At 49.8% G+C, this 17,326-nt stretch overlaps 1 protein-coding gene across 2 annotated transcripts; it reads left to right on the top strand.

Annotated features, from left to right (window-relative positions):
* Window positions 1-6,446: 6,446 nt before the first annotated feature.
* WAS (WASP actin nucleation promoting factor) lies at window positions 6,447-13,285 on the top strand. Of its 2 annotated transcripts, none has more exons than XM_059050126.2 (12): window positions 6,447-6,665; window positions 7,026-7,166; window positions 8,138-8,224; window positions 8,326-8,428; window positions 8,541-8,582; window positions 8,676-8,729; window positions 9,383-9,557; window positions 10,565-10,607; window positions 10,811-10,964; window positions 11,174-11,580; window positions 11,822-11,936; window positions 12,982-13,285. In XM_059050126.2, exons 1-12 carry the CDS (start codon window positions 6,534-6,536, stop codon window positions 13,035-13,037), a joined length of 1,509 nt encoding a protein of 502 aa, XP_058906109.1. In that variant the 5' UTR covers window positions 6,447-6,533; the 3' UTR covers window positions 13,038-13,285. The 2 variants fall into 2 exon arrangements, with proteins under 2 accessions (XP_058906109.1, XP_066880124.1); XM_067024023.1 differs by having other exon boundaries at window positions 6,463-6,665; window positions 8,676-8,714; window positions 12,982-13,284.
* The last annotated feature ends 4,041 nt before the right edge of the window (window positions 13,286-17,326 follow it).

Raw genomic sequence — 17,326 nt, 5'->3', positions numbered from 1 at the left:
ATTCGAAGACCACAAGATGTTCACTCTGCGATTTACGGTCTTGGGACAGCCAGACACCCCACCGTGCCCGTCCTACTGTGGCAGGATCTAATTTTATTAAAGTAACTTCTGAGGGGCTTCCCTGGTGGCACAGTCGTTAAGAATCCGCCTGCCAATGCAGGGGATACGGGTTTGAGCCCTGGTCCGGGAAGATTCCCCCACATACGACGACGGAGCAACTAAGTCCGTGCGCCACAACTACTGAGCCTGTGCACCGCAATAAGAGAAGCCACCGCAATGAGAAGTCCGTGCACTGCAACGAAGAGTAGCTCACTGCAACTAGAGAAAGGCTGCACGCGGCAACAAAGACCCAATGCAGCCAAAAACAAATAAATAAAATAAACTTATTAAAAATTAAAAAAATAATATTTTTAATTAAAAAAATAAAGTAACTTTTGAGAGTTTTCCTAAAATCCTAACTCAAAGAACGCTTTTTATTTTGAGTAAACTATATTATAAATGAACGAAGAACCACTGGGCACAGGCATGAAAACCCTAGTGGGTGAATTACATTGTTTACGATTGTAATGCCCAGTGCACCAGGCGCCACGCCCTGATGTATGATCTAAGTAAACCCCAGCAGTAAACTCCACCTTCTGCCCCTCCTACACTTGAACAATCTGAACTTCTGAGGCGGTATTCAAAGCCACCAACCCAAATCCCCAAAGCCCGGCTTAAGTGGCCCGGCACACTGGTCTGGCATCTACTGCGCATGCCTCGAGCCCATGACCAATGGGAGCCCGGAGCAAAGGAGCAGAGGCGGGACTATCTTATTCTCCGAACTCGCGTAGCTTCAAAGAACAACAAGGACGAGAACTCGGTCATCGACCAATCAGAGGCCATGGCGGTCTCCTGCTCTCCTCACCTGTGAGCCAATTGCCGGCTCCGGTACGTCGCGAGCTGCTTCGAAATTAAGGAATCGAGGAGGTGGTGAAAGTGGTTAAGATGGCAGATGTGAGAAGGTTGAGGGTGAGACCAGAGAGTGAGGCTCATCCTAAGCGGGTGGGAATCAGGAGGACAGGAGGGGGATCTTGGGACAAGCAGAATTGTGACACTCCTCTCTCCATTAGGGAATGAGGCAGCCGTCGTATCCCTCCCCCACAAACAAAATGGTATGTTGCAAGATGGCTACCCCCTCCACAGTGGTATGATCCTGGGCGACAGCTCCATTTTGCGTTCCTCCCCACGCCCACAGTGGTCCATTCCAGACTGCCCCGTTAACACTCTTGGGCTCACAGTGGGCGGCCCTTGGGACCCACTGACCGGAAAGTTGAAACTCTTAGCGTCACGCACACTCGGGTGTGTGTCCTTCTGGTGTCACAGATCGGGGTAGGGGGTAGGGAGTACCCATTTAGGGAAAGTTGGTGGTGACTTTGAGGTTGTGGGCAGTGTAGGGACCAGGAGGGGACCTTTAGCTCCCCGGCTGGTCCGAGGTTAGCAGCACAAACCTAGAAGGGGAGAGCTGGCTGGCACAGTGTTTTTCCGTGCAGGTGGGAGGAGTAGGGCAGGAAACGTGGTGGGTGGGACCTCCGAGGTTGGCCGGGAGGTCTCCAGGAACATGTCACGGCCCTGGAAGAGTCTAGCTGGGCCCACACAATGGATCTCTGAGATGGACTTTGCAGCAAGGAAAAAGTTAATTCATCCAAGTTACTCAGCTATTCCATGAAAACAAACAACAATGCAAAATTAAAACATGTTAAGCTCTGCCCTCATCACATGAATTATCTCATTTAATCTTCCCAGTAGTCAATACTATTATTATCTCCACTTTATGGGTGAGAGAACTGAGGCACTGAGGGGTTACCAGACTTTAAACAACTGGTAAGTGCCAGAGCCAGAGCCAGGCTGTAGGGCTCCGAATCTGGTTCTATCCACTGAGCAATTCTTATCTCTACAGTCGTCTCTGCTTTTCTGTGCACACCCTGTCCTCACTCTATCCTGAACAGGACTAGAAATCACCCCCGCTCCTGAGGGCCCCTAAAGCACCCATTTGCCCGTAGCATCAGTGAACAGTATAGACATCTCTGTGGGAGGGGCTGGCCCCTGCACACTCCGAGCTGTTTTTCTTCCCTCTTTCCCCATGCAGGGAGGTGAAGAGAGGACAAGGGAGCTCAGTGGGAAGAGGGCAGTAAATCACAGCATAGATATCTAGACCATACAATGATTATTCAATAAATATTGATTGAGCTTTTGCATTCAGGGTCTTATGCTAGGTGGTGGGGATATGGCAATGAACAAGGCAGATGAGGGTCCAGTTCCTGCCTACCCTGGGAGTGTGTTTGGGGAATTCCTGGTAGGCAGACTTTTGTTATCACAATGATGGAGGTGCTTTGGCATTGAATAGGCAGGGGCCTGAGATGCTGGGGGACAGCTCCACACCACCAAGACTCATAACATCCATGATTGTCATTCCTGAATGGTAAAAAGAGGCCTCCCAAAATGTTTCTTATGAAAAGGGAGCATTGGGTCCAAGGGCTGGGAACTGCTGTTTCCTTAGGCCTGTCCCCAGGAAGCACCCCTCAGTCAGGGGTAGGGAGGACCACGAGGGGCAGGAAGGAAAGGGGAGGAGAAGGATGGCATGGCAAAGGAAATTTTGCCACCTTGGCCTCAGTTTGGCCTTTGAGGACAGCAGTAGTGAAACGGGAGGGAAAGGGGCAGGACACAACTTTTAAAAGAATGGCATAGCCATAGGACATGACAAAAACTGACTAGAACCGACTAGGTCCAAGATGGTGGAAGATTCAACTTCCAGTAGACCTTGAGCCTCATTATACGCTCATTGTAATACATTAGCATACACTAAATGACACACCCATCAGTGCCATGACAGTTCCAAAGCGGACCATAAAAGGTCAAAAATGGGTGGTGGCCCAATTCCTGGAAATCCCCGCCCCTTCCCCCAAACAGTTGGAATAATCCTCCTACTCATTAGCCTATGAAATTACCCAGCCCATAAAAACTAACCACGCTGTATTTCAGGGCCTCTCGCCTTCTGAGATGGCCCACACTCTGTGGAATGCTTCTCCTAAGGCCATTCCTGCCTTTTGAGATGGACCACATTCTGTCTGTGGAGTGTGTTTCTCTCTAAATAAATCCACTTCTTACCTATCACTTTGTCTCTCACTGAATTCTTTCTGTAAGGAGACATCAAGAACCTGAGCTTCATTAAGTTCTGAGACCAGGTGTGTGATCTCAATTAAAAGACAGTGGGTTCAAGTCCCAATCTGGGTTTTGGCTGGGTTCAAGTCCCAGCCTGTGGGTTCAAGTCCCAATCTCAGTTGTGCGTGATTTCAGCAGGACCCTGCCCATTCCTATATCACCTCCGTGGGTTCAATCGCGTGGCAGTGACTGGGGTGTGCTTGACACTCCCATGTCTTATAACCGACAATGTCTTATTACCTACTCAGGACTTGAGGCATGGCAGTCAGAATCTTGCAAGCAATATCCCCTCAAAATAAAGCAAAATAAGCACAAGATATAAACAGGAAATGACTCTGTGTCTGGTGATCCCTGGGGGTTGGCAGAGAGAGGTGATGGGGGAGCATCAGGTGGGTGTAAGTTATTAGGCATATCCCGGTTCTTGGGGGTTCCTGGGTATTCACTGGATTACTAAGAAGTACGTTAAAACTGCTCCCCTCTGTGGTGGGCTGACTTGTAAGTATTCAATCCACTCTCCTGCTGAGAACAACCGGAAAAGCTAGATTAGGGTTTTTGTTCTTTTTTAATCTATTTGAAGGCCCAGGAGAGCAAATTACCTTTGAGGTCATCACCTCACCAAATACTGTAATCCAATACAGAAAAGCAAGAGTTGATGGGAACAAATAAAAGTAAAATAAACCAGCTCCAAATTATTAGTGCAGGTCACCAGAGCAATTCAATAATCTGAATAAAATGAAAACTGATTGTAAAATGATGAATAAATCACTGTTTTCCAGGGTGGGGAAACTCATTCTATTAGGCACTAAAATAATAAAAATCTACTTTCGGTTTTTCATTTGGAGAAAAATGTAAGTTTTAAACCTGTCTGCTCCTTAGAAGTAAGAACAGGAAATATAGGGCTTCCCTGGTGGCGAAGTGGTTAAGAATCTGCCTGCCAATGTAGGGGACACGGGTTGGAGCCCTGGTCTGGGAAGATCCCACGTGCCGCGGAGCAACTAAGCCCATGGGCCACAACTGCTGAGCCTGCGCATCGGGAGCCTGTGCTCCGCAACGGGAGAGGCCACGACAGTGAGAGGCCTGCGCACCGCGATGAAGGGTGGGCCCTGCTCACCGCAGCTGGAGAAAGCCCTTGCACAGAAACGAAGACCCAACACAAAGGATAAATAAATTTATTTTAAAAAAAGAACAGGAAATATACAACTTTTAAATGTTAATTTACAAAATAACCAGCAAATGTAACAGAGGTTTAAAGCCCCCTGATGTAGACTTAAAGGGGACAGATCTAGGAGCGGAGAAAGAAGGAGAACAAAAGACAGAGAAGGAGTAGAAGAATTTTATTTCGGGCCCCATGTGGCATTTAACAGTTTAGGAACCATTTCTCACATAATTGGCCTCAGCTCCACCAGTCATAAGCTGTGTGACCTCGGGCAAGTTAGCTAAGCTTCTCTGGGCCTCAGCTTCCCTATCAGTAAAATGTAGATAGCTGGAGTGCTTACCTCAGGGGGTCATCTGTGCCCATGAAATGAGTACATAAGTGTGAGGCACTTAGAAAAGGATCAGAAAATACTAAATCAAATTAGACATTAATCCCTCATTCATTCCTTCAAGAAACATTTATTGAATGTCTAGTTTGTGCCAGATACTGGAGAGATGCCTGGCACACAGTGAGAGCTCAATGAACAGTGTCAATATGAATGAATGCAGTGGTTTCCTAAGAAAAAAGCAAGACCTTGCCCTAATGAACAGGCTGGAAGGGGCTCCAGGCCGGGAGGTATGAAATCACCCGGTAAGTTGGGAGCACCATTCGCTGGGTTGTGAGCAGAGAAAGGAGGGAGGGAGGTTGGAATTGCCACACCAGAAGGGGCCTTGAGCCTAGGCTTAGGAGAGAAGCTTGGCACCTGCACGTGTGGGAGTCATACAGGTTTCCAGGTAGGACTGTGGGTCCTGCCTTGAGATGTGCTGTTTCCCTTCAGGTACCTGGGAATGCCAGGCACACCCCAGACGTGCTCAGCTCCCCCAAGCTGCTGTATGTGTACCTAAGAACTTCACGTCTCCAAACAGGCAACAGGCCCAGGAAGGAGTGGGGACCGAGCTGGCATTCACTTGGGGAAACAGTCTGTCAAAGTTAGAGCTATGCAAACCCTACAACGCCCCAATTCCCCTCCTGAGAGTGTGCATGACTACGTGGACCAGGAGATGCGTACAGGAGGGAACACAGCAGCCTTGTTGCCAACCACAAAAGCCAGAAACAGCTCAGATGTCTGTTAACAGGAGAATATGAACAAATTGTACAGTAACACAATAGAATACTATATAGCAGTAACAGGCAAATACGAATCTTAGTAACAGAGCAGGTGTAGAGCATCCTGATGAAAAGTGCACACTCTGTACCCAGCCTGCCTGGCATGCAATCTGGGCTCTACCACTTGCTAGCTAGGAGCTACTGGGGAAATCATTTAACCACTCTGTGCCTCAGTTTCCCTCCATCAAATGGGCACAGTAAAAATTGTGTGTGTCCCCCGGGCTGATGTGAGGATTTCAATGAGTCAATATTTAAATGAGTCAATATTTCAGAACAGTGCCTGGCGCACACGTTCAGTGCTACATGAATGTTTGTTAGATAAAAATAGAATGTTGAGTGGGGGGAAAGACAAGTCTCCAAATATCACATACTTTCAAAAGTTCAAAGGCAACAGCAACTAAACAAAATGTTGCTTAGGCAGTTATATATGCTATAAAATCCGTTTCTTACCAAAATGGGATGATAAGCAGCAAGGAATTTGGGAGCTGCAGGGAGGCAGGGGTAGGGATGGGGAAGTTGAGCTGGGTGCGAGCAAGTTGTTGGGGTCTCAGGAGAGGGGTGGGATCCCAGGCGCTCGCTGTGGAATTGAAGGAAAAGCTTTAGCGCAGCAACCCTTCAGCGCTAGGGGCCTTGGACCTCGGGCCCAGACTAACTATAGATGCTTTGGGGAGGAAGGAGGCCGCCCAGCCCATGACTGCTCCCTGCCACACTGCAGAAATGCTGCAGTGCCCTGCTCTTGCTGCCAGCCAACCAGGGGGAGGAGGGCCCGAGCTAGTTAGAGGGAGATGGGCCCCAGAGAGTAAGAAAAAAGGAGGAGGACATGAGCTGGTCCAAAACATGGGTCTCACCAGTCAAATGGAGGAGGGCCCCAGTCTAAGGGAGGAGGAGGAGGAGGCCAGGCCCACCGAGGGGCCCCTGGAGGACTTGTTTCCCTTGTGGTTTTTTGCACTTCCTGTTCCCCTGCTCACTGCGAAAGTTCCTCTTCTTACCCTGCACTCAGAGCTAGCTGGAGAGGACAAGGGCAGGAGGCACCATGAGTGGAGGACCTTCGGGAGGCAGGCCTGGGGGCCGTGGAGGACCAGGGGTTCAGCAGAACATACCCTCCGCCCTCCTCCAGAACCATGAGAACCAGCGACTCTTTGAGATGCTTGGACGGAAATGCTGGGTGAGCTGGGGATCTCCTGGCCCTCCCTGTGTCCCTTTCCTCTTCTTCGTCTCCTCCTCCTCTTCCATCTCTTCATCTTCCCCATCCTCCCCCTCTCCTCCTTCCTCTCTCCTCATCTTCCCCATCCTCCTCTCTTTCTCTTTCTTGCCCTCCTCCTCTTCCTCTCCATCATCTCTCCTAGAATCCACTTACCCCCATTCACCAATCCCAGGAAGATGTCGATGTCCATTCAGTTTCCCTCTGGCTGCGGCTCTTCCTTCAGAGCCATGACAGTCATGGAAAAGGAAGGACCAGGTCTGGTTCCCAGACCCTCTGGCTGCCCCTGACCAGATTCCACTGAGTCCTGTTCTCCCCTCCCAGACGCTGGCCACCGCGGTTGTTCAGCTGTACCTGGCGCTGCCCCGTGGAGCTGAGCACTGGACCAAGGAACATTGTGGGGCTGTGTGCTTCGTGAAGGATAACCCCCAGAAGTCTTACTTCATCCGCCTTTACGGCCTTCAGGTGAAGTGTCCCCCCACTGGACAGACAACCCATTTTTCAACCCACAGACCCAGAGCTGTGTCCATAGCCCTGAGCCCTCAGGCAGATCAATGAACCCCTGAGCCCCAGAACCAAAGACTTCATCCAAATGTCAACCTCTGGTTTGTCTTTCTAAGTCCTCGATGACTGACCCCAGAGTCTTCATGTCAAGATCTATACCCCCCAATATTAGTATACCTCCTAAGTCTAATCTGTTCCACAAACTCCAAAAAAAATGGGTACTGTATTTTTACCTGAACCTCCAATCTGTTCGAAACTCAACATTTTGGGTCTCAGAAATCGCCCATCAAAACTCCTGAACTCCAGAATTTTGCCTAGCTCCTAAGTCATAAATCTGTTCCACAAATCCTCAACTAAACTCTCTAAGCATAAACCCCAAATTCAACCTTCTAAACCATAAAGGTAGATCCAGTAGGACCACATCAAGATCCCAGGACCATAAAATATTGACCAAACCCCTAAGCCATAACTCTGCTCTACAAACCTCAAATTGCACATACGTTGGCTGAACCCGCCTCCAAAAAATCCTCCCAAGTCTATATGTCTGAACCTCAAATCTCAACCCCAACTCCTAATACTGGAGCCCTACCTGCCCAAATGAAGGCCCCCATAAAAGGGGGGATTTGGGATGATTCTACGAATGGGCTCAGTTTTCTAGGACTAGAGTCCAAAATCCTCAAATTCAAGTCCCCAAGTTCCACATCTAGGGCCCTGGACCCCAAATCCAAATCTCTCACTGAAGTGTCTGATTCCCATACTGTACCCCAACCCTCCACATCTGACACCTAGACCCCCAAATCTCTGATGCAGAGCTGGAAATCTCCAAATCAGATCCCAGGGCCCCGAGTTTGTATACCATGTTCCCTGTCCAGAAAACAGAGGCTTGCCACCCAGGGCACGCCTCAGTGCCAGTGTGTTCCCCACTTCTCCAGGCTGGCCGGCTGCTCTGGGAACAGGAACTGTACTCACAGCTGGTCTACTCCACTCCCACCCCCTTTTTCCACACCTTCGCTGGAGATGTAAGTGACCACCTAACCCCTGGGCCTCAGTTGGGGTGAAGGGAGGAGATGGGAAAGGTGGGGGGGCCTGGAAGGCCACTGACCCCCCCACGCACGTGCAGGACTGCCAAGCGGGGCTGAACTTCGCAGACGAGGGTGAGGCCCAGGCCTTTCAGACCCTGGTGCAGGAGAAGATACAAAAACGAAATCAGAGGCAAAGTGGAGGTGAGGAGGCCTTGGGGGAGAAAAAGAGGTTGAGGAGAAGTGAGTGCAAGAGTGGGGAGCTGGAAAAGCCCCTCTCATGGTTCTGGTTCCAAGTCCACCTGTCTCTCCACAGACAGGCGCCAGCTTCCGCCTCCACCAGTGCCAGCCAATGAAGGTGAGCCCTCTACTGCAAGGAGGAGTAAGAAGGGGCCAGCCCCGGCACCTGTGGCAGGGTTGCGATAGCTCTCTACCCATTCCATCTTCCCAGAGAGAAGAGGAGGGCTCCCACCCCTGCCCCCACACCCAGGTGGAGACCAAGGGGGTGAGTGCTGTTCTTCCCTGTGTCTCTATATGGGCAGGTGGGTGGGGGGGTGAATGGATACACAGGTGGGGAGTGGGTGGATGGATGAGTAGGTGGGTGGGTGCAGCGACAAGTGGGTGAATGTGTGGGTGGATGGATTGGTGGTGGAAAGATGGTTGAACAGGGGCATGAATTGATGGAAGGATGAAAATATAGATAGATGTATAAGTGGGTGTAGAGATGTATAGGTGAGTGGGTATGTGGATAAATGGATGAATAGATGGATGGATGATTGAGTAAATTAATCAATGAATGAGTGATTGAATGAATTCGGCAGTGAATAAATGAATAAGTGACATAACATTTCAGTCGGTGAAGAAAGTAACTATTGAATGAGTGAACGAATAATTTAACAAATTAGTCGATGAGCCAGTGAATAAATGAGTCAGTACTTAAGCATGAGTAAATAAATAAATAAATGAATTAGTGAATGTATGGATGGTTTATGACACCCACCCACCCACTTCTCCATAAACCCTATCTGGACCCCTCACCCGCTCCCTCCATGACCATCAAACACACAGATTCCCTCAACCATCTTCCTGTCTCTTGCTTCTATGCTCTGGTTGGTAGGTAAGTGGGTCAGTGGCCCAGTCACCCATTTTACCCCACAGGCCCAGCAGCTGGCTCACTGTCCCTGGGGCTGGTGACAGTGGACATCCAGAACCCAGACATCACGAATTCACGATACCGTGGGCTCCCTGTACCTGGACCTGGTCCAGGTGATAAGAAACGCTCAGGGAAGAAAAAGATCAGCAAGGCTGATATTGGTGCACCCAGTGGATTCAAGTGAGAACCTCTCCCCAGTGGGCCCACGGATCCTGGGGGTGGGGGAGCAGATGAGCAGGTGGATAGGAGGAGAGTTGAGTGGATGGAAGGATGGGAAAATGGATGGGTGGGTGGGGGAGTAGGTAGATGAGTGGATGGGTAGGTGGGTGGGTTCAAAGCCGGAGACTAGGGAGAGGCACCAAAGGCACCAAGGTTGCCAACTTTTACAGAGGCAGTCACTCTCCGGGTCATGTAACCACAATTCATGACTCAGAGACTGAGTGCCTCCTGAAATTTTACTCCCTAGGCACCTCACTCACCTCAAGCTAGTCCCACCCTAATCCCACCCTGGGTGGGCTGGTGGGTGAGTGGATGGGTGGGTAGATGGATAGTTGGATGAATGAGTGAATGGGTGGGTTGGAGAAGGAATGGATGGGTAAATGGGAAGTGGGTAGGTAGATGGATGGGTGAGTGGATGAGTATGTGGTCTGATGGGTATATAAGCTGATTTGTTCACAGACAAGGTGGATGGGGATGGATAGGTGGCCAGATATGTGGATGAATGGACAGTTCAATGGGTAAATGGACAGAAGTGTGTGGTTGAATGGGTAGTCAAGTGAGTGAATGGATGGAAAGATGGGCACATGGGTAGATGGATGGGTGGATGGACAAGTGTGGGTTAGGACAGATTGGTGGACAAATGGGTAAATAGATGTGTGTGGACAGATGACTGGGGAGACAAATGTATATAGATCAATGGTCTGACAAGTGAATGTGAATGGCTATGTGGGCAAATAGGTGGGTGGATGGATGGTGGAAAGAGGGCTGGGCGGACAGATGGGTACCACAAACTATGGACCCCTTCTAGTTCCATAACTACTGCTCTCATTCCTTCATTCACTTAAGACTCATTCATTAATTCTGGCCCCTCAGAGTCCCTCTGGGCAGGAGAGGGCAAGAGGGCTTCACTAGGAAGAGAGGGAAGGAGGAGCCGTGGGGCTTCACTGGGGTCTCCTCACCTCCCTCAGACATGTCAGCCACGTGGGGTGGGACCCCCAGAATGGATTTGACGTGAGTAACTCCAAAGTCCCCTGGACCCCACTCAACTCCCACCTACCTTTCCATAGTCCACTGCTCCAGACCTACCCCCCAGACCCCACCCTTCCCACACCCCTCTTAGATCCCTCTCTGGGGTGGACCCCATGAAAATTTGTGCCCCTTCCCTCCCCACATTATTCCCACACCCCTGCCCCGGCCTTTTTCCTCCTGGGCAGGTGAACAACCTGGACCCAGATCTGCGGAGCCTGTTCTCCAGGGCGGGAATCAGTGAGGCCCAGCTCACTGATGCGGAGACCTCCAAATTTATCTATGACTTCATTGAGAACCAGGGCGGGCTGGAGGCTGTGCGGAAGGAGATGAGGCGCCAGGGTGAGCCCCCCTCTTTCTGGACACCTCCTTCTTCTCCAACCCTGGTAGCTGATCTCTAAGAGATACACTGCAGGCACTCAGTCCTCATGGAAACCCCTATACCGCTCGAATTGGGAGTTGGTCAGTTAGGGTACCCATTTTACAAATGAGCAAAAATGAGGCTCTGAAGAAAACTATAATAATAGTTCTGTGTTATCTTTCCCCCTCAGAGCCGCTTCCACCGCCCCCACCGCCATCCCGAGGAGGGAACCAGCCCCCCCGGCCCCCAGCTGTGGGGAGTAACAAGGGTCGCTCTGGCCCACTACCCCCTGTACCTTCGGGAGGTGCTCCTCCCCCGCCAACTCCCCGGGCACCCCCACCCCCGGGCCGAGGGGGCCCTCCGCCACCACCCCCTCCAGCCACTGGACGCTCTGTACCACCGCCCCCTCCCCCCGCTGGAGCTGGGGGGCCGCCCATGCCTCCGCCACCACCACCACCACCGCCACCACCCAGCTCTGGGGACGGACCAATCGCTCCCCCACCCCCTCCTTCTCTGGGGCTTGTGGGGGGCCTGGCCCCTGGTGGGGGTCGGGGGGCACTTTTGGATCAAATCCGGCAGGGAATTCAGCTGAACAAGGTGAGGGCCGGCGTGATGGAGGATTGGGGGACTGGGACTCTGGGGTGTGCTGCACAAGTCAGGATATTAGGGGGCCAGGGCTGAGACTGATGGGGGTCCCAGGATTTGGGGGTTGAGTGATAGGGTTGGGAGGTTGATGGGGAGACTGGAGTGTGTAGGAGGAGAAAGGTTGATGAGGGGTGGGGAGAAGCGCTCCTCTCACAGGCCCTGAGCCCTGTGTGCTGGACCCTGCTTGCTGCAGACCCCTGGGGCCCCAGAGAGCTCAGCGCTGCAACCGCCACCTCAGAGCTCCGAGGGGCTGGTGGGGGCCCTGATGCACGTGATGCAGAAGAGAAGCAGAGCCATCCATTCATCGGGTGAGAGCCCCCCGTCCCCTGCGAGCCTGACATTCGGAGCCCATCCTGTTGGGACCCCGACCCTGGTTCCCAGCTAGTGTCAGCCTAAAAACACCCCTAACAGCCACCATCAATAGTAACATTAGCCCCATCTGTTGATGAAAGCATGAACATGAATCTTTTATCAGTCTCTTTTTCTACAACGTTAACTGTCATTATGTAACAGTAATATGATTAACTCTATCTATCTTTGACAATAATAACATTAATCCCATATGTTCAATAGTATTAACACTAGCCCGCTTTGTGATGATAATATTACAAGGAACCCCATCTTTGACCATCATATTGACTCTAACGCCATGTGTCAACAGATTAACCTTAACACATTATGTGATAATATTATAACTAACCCAATCTTTTACAATAACGTTGACATTAATCCCTTAATGTGTCAACAATATTGTCATCATATGACAATTATATGATGATAATATTAACCTCAACCTATTATGTGACAATAATATAATTAACTACAACTTTGACAATAATATTAACATCAACCCCAGAGTCTGTTCACAAGATTAACATGAATCCATTACATGACAATATCATAATGAACCTCATCTTTTGACCATGACATCATCATTAACCCCATTCCGTGTCAACAATGTTAACCTTAACCCATTATGAAACAATGTTATTGTAATTTCCTCCACCTTTGCTAATATTTAAATCCACCCCATTAAGTGATAAGTCTGTTAAAATTAACCCCTTGTGTGACAATAATATCCCAACTAACCACACATTTTTGACAGTAATATTAACCTCGACTCCAACTAGAACCCAGACCCCAGCTATAGTCCCTACCTTGGCCCTAAATCTCCCTCCTCTGAGGGGGCCCCTTCTTCATCCAACACACAGGCCCCAGATCTAATTTCCAAGCATGAGATCTCAGTCCCCCAGGGCCCTGAGTCCCAACCTCCCAGGCCCTAGTAACCCCCCTCTCCATGGCTTTTGAACCCTCCTGCCCATCCTGAGTTCCACTCTTTCTCTCTCCCTCTAGACGAAGGGGAGGACCAGGCTGGTGATGACGATGAGGATGATGAATGGGATGACTGAGTCACCCCCACCCCCACTGTTCTGTGCTCACTCCCCTGGCAGCCCTGCTCGCCACCCTCCACTCTCAGCTTCCAGCCCCTAAGCCCCGTTTCTTCCCCACCGACCCCCTTCCATGCTGTTATCTCTGACTGCCCCCCACCGACACTCACCCTAGCAATAGCAGGGGACCTTTTTATATAAAATTTCTCAGTTCTCCTCACTCAAGGATTTTAAAACAAAAATAAAATAACTGTCTTTTTGTTTCTTTAAATCGTAGTTCCTCTATATTCCAAATGTGGGAATTTGGGGTCCTTTTTCCCCAAAGTCCCTTTTATTCCCATTTCATTTATTTAACCTTATAGGTCTACATTCATTCATTCATTTGTTCCCTCGGTCATTTAGCCTGCACTTCTTTATTTCCTTCTGCCCTTGTTTCTTTCCACAGATATTTATTGCCAGGCACTATTTTAGGGGCTAGGGATAAGGCAGTGGGAAACAAACAACAAAAATTCTTGGTCTTGTGAGGTCAACATTCTAGGGCAGAAGACACACAAGAAACAAGGAATTAAATCGAAACAAAAGATAGTTATAGGACTTCCCTGGTGGCACAGTGGTTAAGAATCCGCCTGCCAATGCAGGGGACATGGGTTCGAGCCCTGGTCCGGGAAGATCCCACATGCCGCGGAGCAACTTAGCCCGTGCACCACAACTACTGGGCCTGCACTCTAGAGCCTGTGAGCCACAACTACTGAGTCCGCGTGCCACAACTACTGAAGCCCGCGCACCTAGAGCCCATGCTCCTCAACAAGAGAAGCCACCGCAATGAGAAGTCTGCGCACGGCAATGAAGAGTAGCCCCCACTCGCCGCAACAAGGGAAAAGCCTGCGTGCAGCAACAAAGACCCAACATAGCCAAAAAGTAAAATAAATAAATTATTTTAAAAAGATAGTTCTAGATCATGATAAGTGCTATAATGTGCTGAGGGGAAATGACATTAAGATGGAATGTTCAGGGAAAGCCACTTGGAGGAGGTGACCGTTATTCTGGATCTAAAGAGAGAGGAATCAACCATGTGAATATTTGGGGAGAAGGGCATTCCAGGCAGAGGGAACAGCCAGTGCAAAGGCCCTGAGGTGGGCAAAAGCTTGGTGTGAGGCTGAGTGTGGTGAATGAATGAGAGAGTTATTTGCTCATTCACTTATTTATTTTTTTTTAAAAAGTTCAATCAACACAATATTAGATCAAGAGAGTACTCGATGGTCAGACTTCCCCACTCTCCATGCACACAACTCACACACTACGATCCTGATGGGCAGGATCTCTCTCTCAATTTTAAAATTTGGTTCTGCCCAGTTCCCAGTGCAAACCAAGTCCCAGCCAATGGCAATGGAAGAAGCAAAGACTTAATAATCCGATAGATCTGCTCTAGAACCCGGGCAAGATGCCTCACCTCTGAGCCTCAGTTTCCTCATCTATACAATGGGGGCAACAATATGTAACCTTTTCCAACTGGGATCCCACTGGGTCACCCTCCTCCTCTAGAACTTTCTCTCCAGGAAAAAAAAAAGGCACAACTCAAAACTGTGTGTGGTGTTTAAAGCTGTTTCCAAAGGAGTAATTAGAAATTCTTGTACATCAAAGCCTAGAATAGAGGTGCCTACTCCTTACCATTTCTGAAACCTGGTGGATTCAAGATCTCAGGTTTCCTACCTTTAGAGGAAGAAGAAAGGGGGGAGGAAGATAAAGGTGAGGGGGAATTCAAAGAGGGCAGACTTCTTCCATCTGCAAGACCAGTGGAAGAATTTCTGAACCTTCCAAGGGCAGCTTGAGAGGTTAGGGGAGGGCGGAGGTGTGGGGAGTGGGAGCTGGCTTTGCCCCTTAAGAATTCTCCCGCAGCCGTGGAAGCTGGAGAAGGGGGGAGTCTCAGGTTCCCTTTAATTCTTTCATTATTCTTCATCCCCTACTCCACTCCCCACCCAACCCTGGTCGGTTCCCGTGGCGAGTACTGAGTCTAGGAAGGGCCTATCATACCACTTCTCCCCCACCTTTCCCCGCCAAACCCAGAGTCCTGTAACCCCTTGGGCAGGCTTTGTCCTGGAAAAGACCGTACATCACACAACCTCTGAATCCCCAGGAGCACAGGCTAGAGCAAGCACAGACCTGTGGTAAAAGAGTTGACTGTGGGTGAGTTGCTTGACCTCCCTGAGCCTCAGTTTCCTCAGTCTTTGAAGATAAAAATGAAGATAAAAAATTAAAGTAGATGGTGTCTGCAAAGTTCCTGGCTCCTTGTAGGCATCTATAAGCATCAGATACTGCAACTGCTGTTGTTACTATTGCTATTACTGGGTGTCCCTGGTCCTGAGTCACCATTGATTACAAAATGCATCGTTATTCTATGTATCGCTTAGAAAGACAGAAAAGTACTGCCAATTAAATTATGACCCATCAGCACTTGTGAGACACAGCCTGATTTCAGAGATGTTAAAAAATTAAATGCTTCTGGAGCCCTGGCTGGCGATGTTGTTCCTTAACCTGCATCCTGGCTCCACATGTATGTTCGCTAGTGAAACTTATGACATGGGTCACCCATGGTCTATGTGCTTTTCTGTATGTGTGGTACAGTCCATATGAGGTTTACATTAAAAGCAGGTCAAATTTGTGCAGCTTGGAATGGATAAAACATTGTATTGGTCTCACACTGGGAGATGCAGTATACACAGTTAGGCACTAAATTAATTCTGAATGAACAGACGAGTGGCTGGGAGTAGGACACAGTAATAACAGGGTAGCCTCTTACTTTGAGGTCTCTTGAAAAGGTGCTAGTCCAGAAAGATTCATTTTCTTTTTTTATATAAATTTGTTTATTGTATTTATTTTATTTTTGGCTGCGTTGGGTCTTCGTTGCTGTGTGCGGGCTTTCTCTAGTTGCGGCGAGCAGGGGCTACTCTTCGTTGCGGTGCGCAGGCTTCTCATTGCAGTGGCTTCTCTTGTTGCGGAGCACAGGCTCTAGGCACGCGGGCTTCAGTAGTTGTGGCATGTGGCTCCGTAGTTGTGGCTCGTGGGCTCCAGAGTGCAGGCTCAGTAGTTGTGGAGCACGGGCTTAGTTGCTCCGCGGCATGTGCGATCTTCCTGGACCAGGGCTCGAACCTGTGTTCTCTGCATTGGCAGGCGGATTCTTAACCACTGCGCCACCAGGGAAGCCCCAGAAAGACTCATTTTCTAGATGAGCAGGAGATGCCCACCCAAGGTCATTCATCCGAGGTTTTACAGACGCAGAAACTGCCTAAGGTCACACACTTTAGTAAATGGTGGAGCTGGGATTGAACCCAGGTACTTGGGCTATAGAATCCAAGCCTTTACCCACTACACTGTACTGTTTGGGGAAGAGCAAGGGTGGCTTCCCAACACCCATAAACCTCTACATTTTCCCCCAGATTCAGGCAGAAAGAGGTCATGACTTAAACCACTTTCGTGGGTTGGACAAGCCTCCTGGACTCCTGGGATTGGGAGGGTCCTGCCTGCCGGGACAGACTGGGAGCATGTGAGGACCAGCATTGGACTCTGTTCTAGAAGGAATAAGGGAGGGAAGGGGAAACTATGGTGGGACTTCACTGTTAACTGTTCCACTCATGGCAAGCAGGAACTAATGGAACCTCAGCCTGACCAGCCATCTCTCCAACGGGCGCACAGCTGGATTGGCAGGCACAGAATAACCGTTTGGTTAACTGTATAACCGTTTTGTTGACGACATAACTCATGGACTGACAGGGAGAGGGGCAATTTGAGGAAATGACAGTGCAGTTTCCTGACACTGTGAGCTACTGAAAATCGAACTGAATTACAGCCCGCCTGGGACAGGCTGGGGCTGGTGACCTGATGGTGCAAAAGACGGGCAGCCTCCTGAGGGACTTACAGGCTGGCTGACTGATGATCCACGCTGTTGCTGCCTGCCTCGGTGGCGGGATGTTGCAAATGGCTGACTTGCTAGGAATCACACCCAGCCCAAGGGGCTGTCTGGATGTTACACTGTCTGGCGATATGTAAAGGAGATCTACCCTGAGGGAATTTCAGGCTGACTGATGGACAGATCTGTGGCCGCCTGATAGGCAACTGTATCTGGTGACTGACTGTCTATCCTGACCAAATCACAGCATGCTTGACAGACCGTGTGGTCAGTCGGATGCTGAGAATGGTCACCTGGCTGACTGATATGAGAGGCAGACTGAACGAGTCACAGACAAGCTGACCCACTGAAAGATCAGTATAGCTGCCTGACCCCATGGCTGTCCATGGATAGAATCACAGCCGTC

The sequence above is a fragment of the Kogia breviceps genome, chromosome X, assembly GCF_026419965.1.
Source record: "Kogia breviceps isolate mKogBre1 chromosome X, mKogBre1 haplotype 1, whole genome shotgun sequence".
Lineage (NCBI taxonomy): Eukaryota > Metazoa > Chordata > Mammalia > Artiodactyla > Physeteridae > Kogia > Kogia breviceps.
This window is presented reverse-complemented; position numbering and strand designations above follow the sequence as displayed.